Here is a 12,031-nt window from a genome sequence, read left to right as displayed (position 1 = left end):
CAATTAATTTTTTTTTTGTAGTATGTCAGTTTTCTTTATTATTTTGTAGTGTGCTATTGTTTGATGATAAAATTATATATTTTTAAATAGTATATAGTGATTTGGTGATATAGTTAAAGGATTACAAGTTGAGGAATGATTGTTTAATTTTATATATTTCAAACAATATACTTCCAAAGTTTAAGAAAACTGTTTTTTTTTTAAATCGAATTTCTTTTGTCTAATATTGAGGAATAAATTTTTCTTTAGTCAAGAGCTTTTAATAAAATGCAGAGTTTGAAATTAAAAATCATTGTGGAACTGTGGAAAATTGTTGGTGAGTCACCTTCCAGTGTTAACAGTGGTCATTGTTTGAATGCGTTGCCTTAAAATTAAAAAAAAAATATTTTTATTTCTATTGCACATTTATTTCTCATTAATGTAAATAAATATGCTATTTTATATTGTAAAAAATATTTCATTTTATTTATTTAATCAAGGTTTAAATAAAATGGTTATGTAGAATATAAAAATAGATTTTGAGAGAAGTTTTTGGATGTACAAAAGTAATTTACTTATAAAATTTTGGAAGTGGACAATTTATTAGTCAGCTGTTGCTGACCAATAAATTCGTCAGCATTGCATTAAATTTTTTTTTGTATTCTGAAATTTTTGTGAACTAGTTTAATTATTATTTTGTTATATATTAATAATATTTTACCATTTCCAGATTAAACATATTTATATTGTAAGATTTTGTAATTAGTTTCAGTTTGTATACACTAAACTGTAAGTAATGTTGTTTGTATTTTATTTGTTACAGAGCCAAAATGGCGTTTTCAAATTTACTGCTGGTCGCTGAGTCGACAAAAGAGCAAAAGGTTTCACTACCATATTTTGCATATTCTGAATCATTTATATTGAACAGTGATGCACAACATGGAAGCCATGACAACTGTGCAACAAGGTTGGTCTTGGAAGGTGGAGCCGGTTTCACCGCCTCCTCTTCCAGATTTAGACACGGATAGCTGGTTCACCGCTACTGGTGACTATTTGCTGGCAGGATCAAATTCTGAAAATTCAATTATTGTGCCGGACACTATTGAGGTTGACAAGAAACCATTAACTCGAGCTGAAACTGCTACTCGTCTTATAAATGAATTGGATGAGTGGATCAAAGAAGGTCAGTTTATAATAATTTCATTCAAAATTACTTGATAATTTTTCATTTAAATTCTGTTTATTTTTAAAATACTTTTATTTGTTGTATTTTTATAATTTATAGGGTTACCAAATAGTGTTAATATCGCTTTAAAATAATTTATAAGATTGTTGAAAATTTGTTTGACTTTTTTTTCTTTAATTTTGTTACATCTCGCTTCATTTTCTTTAATTAATTTGTGTGCTAATAAGTATTATATTATTGAGGAAACTGGTTTTTCTATAATGTTGGAATTGGCAATTTTTTTATTAATTCAATATTATTATTAATGATATAATTTTTAATATATTTCAGAAATAGTTGTTTTTGATTACATCTTTGTTTATTTCATTGGTTATGTTTAATGTATTTGTATTTTAATTAAGATTTCATTATTTAAATATGTAGAATAATTGTGTTAAATTTTTTTTCTTTGGTTATTGATTGATTGTTTTTTATGTGTATATTGTACCGTGAAAGAGTGTATGTATTATTTTCTGTTGTTAATTTGCTTTAAAACCTTTTTGAACGACTGCAGAAAGGCTTTATAGGAATTTTAAGTTGCTTGGTTTTCTCCCTTATTCGAAGGTGTATTCATTTGTCTATAGTATATTATTATTACTAGTCTAGTTTATATCTGATTATATTAATTGGAAAATTGAATAAATAAGTCTTGTAAATGTGGTTTTATTTTGTTAAATTATTATAACAATTTTTAAAAAAAATATTTTTAAAAACATCTCATTCAATGTAAAAAAAATGTACTATACTCACTACCATTTATTGGTGGTCATTTATATTGGTGCTTTTCCCTAAATAATAGACAGTAATTGCACAACTTGTTTAATCTTCTCATAAAGGTTAAACAGGAAAGAAAAAATAATTTAAATACTTTAGGCATGGGAGATGATTAGAGCAGTTCAATTATTTAGCTTTTTTCCTTCAATAAAGTAAATACACTTTATTGAACACCCATGGATATATAAATGTGCTGTTACTGAGTATAGATAAGTATCAATATTCAGTAACAGGATTCTTACAATCATTTTGTAATAATAGTGACGCTTTTATTCTATAATTTAGTAATATTTAATTAAACAGTCCAGATCTACTACTCTTAGCTATTATTACACACACAACTGCTCACACACCAAAACAATACCTAATACCTAACAACCAAAAAAATAGAAGTGCTCAGAAAATTGTAATTATATATAACTGGCTAGTCATTAAAAGCAGCACTGCACTGTATATTTTTAAAGAATGTCTTAATCTGTATATTAATAAACACAACAATTTGGCCTCTTAAACTTACTTTCCAGGAGGTTTTAAGAAACTAAGTTTACTGAAAAACAAGTAAAAAAAGTGTAGTTTTACAAAATTACATGAAAGCCTACAACAGATGAAAGTGAAAACAATAATGATTTAAAGGCACTAAAATTCCAATTTACTAATATTTCTGCCATCTTGAATAGTAAATTTGAAAAAACTTTAGTTTTGAAAATTTGAAATTTAACTATATTTGTTACCAATCATATAGGCGGGCGGGATGCACGCGCAGCATACAGTCCCCGTCATTGGATCTCACTTTATATAAACATATGCTCTCTCATACACAGGCTGTTTAAAACCGTAAGCAATATTTTGCTCACTGTGTAATCTCTGTACAGTTCGTAGCGTATATGTACACTGCACAGTGAAAGCACGGCACGGTTTTTGCATTAACTTGTATACAGTCACACGGAGTAGGAAAGTTGGGACAGTGGGGTTAATAAGGAAAGTAGATAGATGCTAATAAAAAGTACATTAGTTACAGTTTGTTGTGCAACCTTTCTTTTTTTGCAATGTTAAAGAAATGAATACATTTTCAAATTGTAATTTATAAATCGTCTTATCTTACAACAATTAAATCTCAGTCATACACATTCCTGTTATTAATTTGCTATTTCCATACAGCATAGTAATTACGTTGTAACTTTGGAAAATATGCAAGAAGAGCAGCTATAAATGGTGATTGAGGTCTTTAACACTTTCAATGCCAATTTGATTTTCTTGAAATCATTAAAAAATCCCAACAGATTTTTTATCATAATTTAATTTATTTATGTGTAGTAAGTATATTTTTGTAAAAAAAAGAATATTTGCTTGGTTTAAAATAAAATAATGAAATGACGCATATGATGCATCTGTGGGCTGGTGATTGAGAAGCACAGCACTGGTGATTGAACATGTGTCAGTCACGTTTAGTAGTTCTTGGTCGTCAATATAACTTATTCTTTATTATTAACATATATCTGCTTGTTATTATTAATATTTTTATAATTATTAGTATTATTATTATTATGAGTAGTCAAATCTTGTTTATGTTTTTATTTGCTGTTATGACCTATCTAGACATAAAACAAACACTTTCATTTTTAGTATAATTATTGTACAGAAACAAACTACAGAATACTGTTACACAAAACAAATAAAAAATGCATAAAATTATAGATACGTAACAGTTACTTTTATTATTTATTCATTTCATTCAAGATTCTATAAATTTTTTATACAAATCCTAATTACAAACAGGTTACATAGAAAAATAAAAAATAAATTTAACCATTCCAATGAAAGTAAATTTGATATTTTTCAACTTTGGCAACACTGATTGATGCCCACAAAATATTAGAATGTAAATCTGTAGGTGTTTGGTTATTGGCAACAGGAGTCAATTCATCATCGTTTTGTTTGTCAACTAAGTTTTCAAAACCATCTTTATCGGGATTTTTTTTGTAATAAGTTCACATTTTCTTTGTCATCTTTTCCAGTTTCACTATTGTAAAGTTGAATTTTTCTTGATTAATTTTTTGTTCTCTTTTCTAAAGCTTTTTGTCTTAATAATTTAATGTTTAATTCTTGATTTAATTGAATGTTTTTAAGAAAGTTGTTTAAAATTTATGTAGTGGAACATAAGTTGCTATCACTTCAGCAAAGTGGTAGCATATTCATTTGTAAAGTGAAAGATTCTGGGCACAAATTCTAGCTGACAGTTTTTCTTACTGAGAAAATTCATTTCTACTTTTAAGAAAAAAATAGGATCAACAGCAATTGGTCGTTCAGCCTGAAGTTTTTTTTAGTATAAATGAATGAATATTACATCTATATTTACTTTTCTTTTGTAATTTGGTATTTTTACTACATATATTTTAATTTACATGAGTGTAACAGAATTGAATATTGTTAGTTGTTATTGTGTTTTATCTTAAATACAATTGCTACTCGCGATTTTATTTAATATCTTGGTAACTGTACTTAAATAGAACATTTGTATGTTCAGGTAGCTGAAAGTTTAGAATAATAATTTTTAAATATAATTTATACGTAAGTTATCATGATTACTGAAGTCCAGTTCTGTTGTAACTTCTCAAAAGGCTTATAAGTTATGTAACCAGGCTTCTATAATCTTTATATGTTGAGTGCATTTATCTGATTATTCTATATCAAAAATGCATAGGTTAAATTGAAAATTACTTGAGATCAGTTATTGTTGATAGATTTTCCTGTCAGCGTAATTATATTACTTCTTTTTTTTACACAATATATTACTATTAAAAAGAGGCTTGAAGTTTGAAAGCTAGATTGAAATTTTGTTTAAATTCAGCTGAAAATTATTTTTTACCTAAATTATTGTTTCAACTAATAGTGATTATGCACTAATCTCTTGAAATTGTTTACCATTTTGCAATTAGATTATCAGAAAGTGCCTTCTTGTTTTTCTGTTGCTGAAGAAGTTTCTAGAAGTTAAATTTTTTGGCATTTTTTTATCACTCTTGCTGATGTAGGTTAATACAATAGTTTTTGTTCAGAGTTATGAAAACTTAAGCATTAAGCTATTTTAGTGATTTATATTTAATTTTTTTTTTTTAAATTAACTGTTATATGTTTACAAATTCATATTTACCACGTTTCAATAAATACAATAGACTACAAACTGCTTGCTGCAAGTTGCATATTTCTTCAATCAAAAGCTAATCTTTAGGTGGGAGTTGAGCCTTATAAATTAGTTCACAAATTTGTTTTAACCACCTTAAAAATTTCATAATTTAATTAATTGTACAAAAATATTTTTCTATTATTTCCGTTCTGTTAATCTACAGTTGAAATTTAAAGTTTTTAAAAAAATATAAGTAAATAATTAAAAAGTTGAATAAAAAATATACCCCCAAATTGAATAAAGTGCCATTATAATATATCTCAAAAAGATTAATTTAAAATGTCTATTTCTTGAATACAAAAACTAAATTTTTGAATACTAATAAGCTGAATTAGTGTGCATATGCTGAAGTAACTGCATTTTGTGGTGTTAAATTCACCTACATGTTTAATAATGTTTATAAAATCTCTGTTATAAAATAGGTTGTTGACAAAGGTTATTTAAAAGTTTAATCAAGAGGATTTAAAAGTAAAAAGAGTTATGAATAATTACATCTGATGTTTAGATCTGCATGTTATAAAATATAACATGCTTTTTGTTTAAAATTATTTATTTTTAAAATTATAATTATTGGAAGTAAGAAGTACTTACTTCCAATAATATACATATGGATGTATATTTAAAAATTAAAAAAAAATACTAACATTAGGTACAATGGAGGCTATGATGAACATCAGGTGAGAAAACATTGATATTGTTTTATGAGGTTTGATAAAAAACTGTGTGGAATTTTTAAATTTCCCAAGCTGTTTAAGTCCAATTGTCACAATTTTTTTTTGTTGTATTGTACACTTGTTCCTAACATATGTTTACATTGGTAGCCATACTGGATACTTAGTTTATTGTTGGCTGTCGAAAAGGTTACACTATTTTGATATGTTTATAACTTGTGGAAAAATGGAACAAGGAATTCACATTAAATTTTGCTTTAAGAGTGGAATAAAGTGTATCACCGCATTGGAAATCTTGAATGTTGCTTTTGGCGATTCTTCTATGAATAAAACAAGTGTTTACAAGTGGTACAAATGTTTCCAATAGGGCCGTGAAGATGATGAGCCTTCTATACACATTTGTTTAAATAACAAATTATAGTTAAAATATCGATAAAGAAATGCTGCGAGTTTATAACACTAATGATGACAGATATTTTTAGGGTACTGATTTTTTGTAAGCCTTTTTTCTTATTTTTGTTGCTTCTTTTACTTAGAAAATGAAGTATAATATTAGTAATAATATTCTTTAGGTTAATTGTGTGGAATTATTTTTAGTAAATTACTTAGTAAATATAAAAAAAAAGAAGCAGTGTCTTAATTTATCAAATTAAGTTGGAAATAAGAAAAAGCTTAAAAATAAGAATTGTGTGCTGTAAATGCTTACATATACTGTGTACTGTATGTACCGTAACATATATTTTACACCCTAAAAACTTCACCATAGTCTATTAATACTGTAGTCTATTCAAGGTTGATGATCCTTCTAGTATTTCAGTCAGCTTGTGTATAAAGCTAGAAAGCACTGAATAAGTGTCCTATAACTAGATTTGTGACATGTAATTATCAGAAAATTCTCTCCCCAGTTGCCGACAGTACTGGAAAAATTTAAGGGTGTTGAATTGTATTTCTAACTAATAGTTATTATCATGATCTGGATCTGAGGAAGATGTGGTGCCCTCATCAATAATATAAAACTTGGATGTTGTAGTAATTTAATGACTTTTTATAATGGTATAATGATCTGCAAATCACTGTGTGAGTTGGACTGTTTCCTTTAAAATTTAAATTAACTGCCTGAGGTTCATTGCTAACATTGTAATTTGTACAAATATTTTTATTAATATTGAAAGTTTATTGTTATTTTTTTTTTTTTGTTAATTTAAATTGTATAATAATATATTAATTATATAATAATAATTTTTACTATTGAATTTCTTTATAATTTCTAAACTTTTACTTCATTTTAAAGAATGATGATTTTAAGGACTTGTGATTACTGTGTTGATTGTAAATTTGGTATTCATATATATTTAGTACTGGAAGCAGCAATAGTGAAGTTCGTTGCTGCTTGTGAATTTTAAGGATGATTTTGACTAGCTTTGGTTATGTAGGATATAAACATAAATCATTTTGAAGGTAATCTCTTTAATAATAATAATTATGTAAATGTTATGTCTGTGTCTTGACTGTCTTAATTGAAGAAAATTAATATATGAAAAAAAAGTGTAAAACAATAATCTGTTTTTAAAATGGGATTGAAAAATTGTAGCTAGGAGTTGTATAAAAAAAGTGAAGTAATAAGGTTGTGGTTATTAACTAAAATTTCAGAATGTTTGAGTAAGTAAGAAGTAAAATGCAATTTATAATTTTGGAAAAGTACTGTGGTGAAAGCTGTTAGAAGGACTGACGTCTTATGGGAAAAAAAAAACTATTTACTGGTGAGATTACGTAGTTTCATGTCTAATTCTATGGTATATTTATTTTTATTTTAATTGGTTTATTTGTTACTTTTATTTGATAAATATGTAAAATACATTCAGAAGTAAAAAGAGAATTTTGTTTAAAAATCTGAATTTCTGAAAACAGCTTTACTATCTAAATTCACATGTTATAAATACATCACTTTGTCTTAATGATTTTTCACACATTTTTGTTAATATGATGTAATAAATGCAATTTTTGACAACCCATTAATTACATAAAATTGAGGTTAGATTTTGTCATTAACAGGTGTTAGATTAACATTTTCAAAACATAATAATAATTGAAATTTATCAATTATTGTATTCTTTGAAAGTATTCTATTGAGACGTAACAATTAAAAAAAAACATGGTATGACAACTATTTTTGTGCTTCAAAACTTCTGAAAGTAGAGATAAATAAATAAATAGTGTCAACATTTTTAGTTGCATTTTAAAAATCTGGTGTAAAAACTTTCAGTAGTTGCTTCAAAGATTAGGCACAAATTGTTACTTAAAAAAGATTAACAGTGTTGAAAAAGCAAAGCTAGCATAAGGGAAATTATTATTATGATATTAGAAATGTGACTTTGTATTCAGAGAAACATTGCTAGAGTAAAAGGTTATGGTTAAAGATACATTAAAAAGTTATGGCCTTGGGAAAATGTATTCCAAAAAACAGTGGAATAAATATGTTTTCTGTTTTATAAAATTATCTCTTATTGATATATAAGTAATGAGTTGATATTCAGCAGATGAAATTTGCAGCGTACTTAGATTGAGCTGCACCTAAGGTTGTGACTTGTTAGTTTAATTAACGATTCATGCTCTTTACAGCATTATGAACATAATGCTTTTATGTCAATTTTATTACATATCACGCCCAAGACAGTTACAGATACGCAAGACTGTATCTGTAATTCTTCAATATGATTGTTATTTCTTCTGTATGTAGGATATGTATATATGTTAGGATAGATAAAAAAGTAAATAAAAAACAAATTTTCATTTGCAAATGACAAACATCATGTTGCATAGAATTTTTAAATATATTGGTTTATTAGAAAGAGAGATTATTAAATACAAGTTTTAAGTTATTACCTTAAATAAATTCAGTTATTTATAAAAATTAACAAATCATAATTACTTATAAATTTTTGTGCTCATGATAAAGGAAAGAACAACTAAACAGTGCAATGCAAAGGATAAATAAACAAATTTGAAATAAAGTTTTTATTAATAAATTTTTTGTTTATTATTTAATTGTGTTTTTTTACTTACAGACATCTTTTAATTAGGGTTTCAATTATCTTTTTATTTATTATATTTAACACGTTGCCTGCCACTATATCTAAATTTAATCATGTATATGATATTGGCTGAATAGTTATAATTAGTTGTTAATTATGTTAGTAAACCATTTAGCTGATGAAAATGGATACTATTCAGCAGTTAAAATTGGAAATGGTGATATAAAAGTTTTATATTCATTGGTGATTAATAATTTTATATTCATTATTTTGTAGTTTACATTTGTGTAATTTGGATTTACTTGTGTAATAATTAATTTTATATTGATTATCAAGTCGTATTTTATTTATTGATAAAATTACATTTAATTTTGTAGTTAAATATAGTTTTTATCTAACTGTCAGAGATGTTTTAGATTACAGGTTGGATTAAATATCTTAAAATATGTATGTAAAAATATTGTATAGAAAAAAGTTTCAAGGTATAATTTTATGTTAGTTTAATTATAATTCCAAATGCATGCTTGATTAGTTGATGGTTGATCAAGTGGATGAAGTGCACATTTCTACATGCAATTAATCTTTTATAATTTTAATTATAATTAATTTTATAGAGCCGAGTTAGAAGATCATATGAGTTTTAGACAAGGTCATTTGTTATTTTTCCATTATTTGGTATTTGGAAGTTTCTATGGTAGGGTAAAATTAGGATAAAATCGTGATGTAATAAGGAACTACGCAATGAAACTTTTGTGAAAATGTTTAATGTAATTTAAAAAACTGAGAGTCCTGAGTACCAGGTAGGGTGTTTACATATATATATATATATATATAAGGTTGAAGGGTTAGAAAATAGCTTTTTTTTGTTAGCAACAAAAAATGCCGTAAATCTTAGGTAATCTGTGTATATCTTTCTGATAAAAAAAAGATCAAATTCCCAACAAAACCTTTTTTTTTTGGAGTAATTTTCTACGAACAGAATTGACAGAGTTATGTAGCCTATCCGTTAGAAGTATAAGCAACTTTTAAACCCTTTGAAATAGTCACATCTTCACGTTCATTTTTTTGCAAATAAATTTTTAACCGTCAAATAACATTTTTTAACTATGTTAAAAAATGTTTCAAATAAAATGTATAGGACCATAAATTCTTGCTTATAATATTATAATTTGGTTTCTTTTTGTTAGATTCATACAACCAAAATTTATGCATTTCCAGTGCTTGACATACATTTTTGTATTACATAATTTGTGTTTATTCTAAATAAACACAGTGGCAAAAACCTTCTTGTGTTTACTTTAATTGGATAAATCCAATATAGTTTTCAGGAGTAGGAATCTAACTTTAACAAAATTGTGTATTTATTTTACTTGTCTTTTGAAACATACAAAATTAATAAAAATATTGAAAAAGGTAATATTCAATATTCAAAAATCAAAAATTGAATTTTTAAAGTAACGCATGCACAAAATTAAAAAAAAGTTTTATATCATTCAAAATCCTAGAAAAAAAAGGTTGTAATTCAATTAAAGGTTATTTACCATGGAAAATAAATAACTTTTTGATTTTTGTCCATCCTTCATTTTTCATGGAGTCAAACTCTTTGATCTGTTATAAAATAACCTGTCAAGAATTAAAGTCCTAAAACTTTTATACAAAACATTTTTTGATCTGAGGTTTTTAAGAAGTTATTTCTGAAAAATGAGTGATGAGCTGATTCTTTTCAAAGTGTTAAGGAGATAAATTCATAGGATATTTCACAGATAATTCTTTTTGATCATAGATGTTGAGAATTTGATGTAGTTTTAAGAAAAAAGAATTAAGGATTATTTAAGATTTACAGTTATTGAGTTCATAAAAAATCCATTTTTTTTTACTTTTCAATCCTTAATAAAAATAAAAAACCATTCATTTCTGGCACTTAAAGACTTCAGTTTCGTGAATTACTTAACAAAATAAACAATTTTCAACTTTCATTGCGCTCCTAATTAGTTCCTTGTTAAAAGTCTGTTTTTACTATATTTACAGTTTTGAGTATAAGTAAAAATTTGACAAGTTTTATTATTACTTAAACAAAAATTATGTGTTTGTTGGTCTTATTTGATAAATGTGAGGGAAGTATTTTTATTAAGTAAGCAGTAATTCTTTAATTTTAAGTTATGTAAGTTTCAATGTTCTTGATTGTTAACGATTTGATTTAACATTTTAATGATGTTTACGATTTCCCTCAAAAATCCAAAACTAAGAATTTCTGTTCAATTCATTATTTTACTATGCAATATCAGAATAAGTAATAGTGAGAAAATGTGTAACTGTTATTTTAATTTAATAACTTCTATAAATATGTGTTACTGAAATGCAATTTATGTTAAGTTATAATTTTTCTATTCTAGTGAGGGAATTGATGAATGCTTAGAAAACTTTGGTAAGAATTGTCATTGTATTTTAGTGGAACACCACAAAGAATTTTACTCGTTTAATAACTTCCTCTTAATGATTGTTTTTCTGTTAGTGGTTTTTTTTTTGTCTGGGGTAATATGAAATCATAAACTGTGATAGCTCTTCACTGTTATTATTATTAACACAGAATGATAAATCCTTCGAAATCCAGTATTGATCTGAACTTTGTAATTTTTTGTTTACTTTTTAATCACATGATTATATGAAGTTTTATGTAGAATTATAATAATATTGTATTGATAGTTTTAGATATATTATATTTAAATGCTATTAAACTACCTAGTACAGAATATTGAGATAAGATATGTCTTACCTTAATTTTTTATGAAAGTACTTTCATGGAATCCCACATCCTGTCATGATTGAAATAATAATAATAATAATAATGACTAAATAATAATAATAATTTATTATTGCTTAATAAAAATACTAAAGTAATGATAACTGTGTATTAATTTAAGCGAGTGCTGCTATGTGCTGCAGATTTTATAAGAACGTTTCCTTCAAACACTGTCTGTGTGATGGTTTATCAAATTTAAATTTTGTTTTTATTAATATATATATAATATTTTTGTAATATACTTAATTTTATGTCATCTTTATAAATTTCTAATATTTTTAAATTTGTGCTAATATCAAATAGAATATTTATTATTTATTAAATGATCTGCCATATTAGATAAACCTAATTTATTATTTTTGTAATTTC

The 12,031-nt window shown here is 25.4% G+C and overlaps 1 protein-coding gene across 1 annotated transcript in view; it reads left to right on the top strand.

Annotated features, from left to right (window-relative positions):
- crc (bZIP transcription factor crc) overlaps positions 1–12,031 on the top strand; it is an 85,044-nt gene that overhangs the window by 23,721 nt on the left and 49,292 nt on the right. The window contains exon 2 of the mRNA XM_075368101.1: positions 803–1,162. Coding sequence (XP_075224216.1) covers positions 910–1,162 — 253 coding nt within the window. The 5' untranslated portion in view covers positions 803–909. The remainder of the gene's footprint in view (positions 1–802; positions 1,163–12,031) is intronic.

This window comes from Lycorma delicatula, chromosome 6, assembly GCF_047948215.1.
Source record: "Lycorma delicatula isolate Av1 chromosome 6, ASM4794821v1, whole genome shotgun sequence".
NCBI classification, from domain to species: domain Eukaryota; kingdom Metazoa; phylum Arthropoda; class Insecta; order Hemiptera; family Fulgoridae; genus Lycorma; species Lycorma delicatula.
The sequence above is the reverse complement of the archived record's forward strand: the minus strand, read 5'-3'. Positions and strand labels throughout refer to the sequence as shown.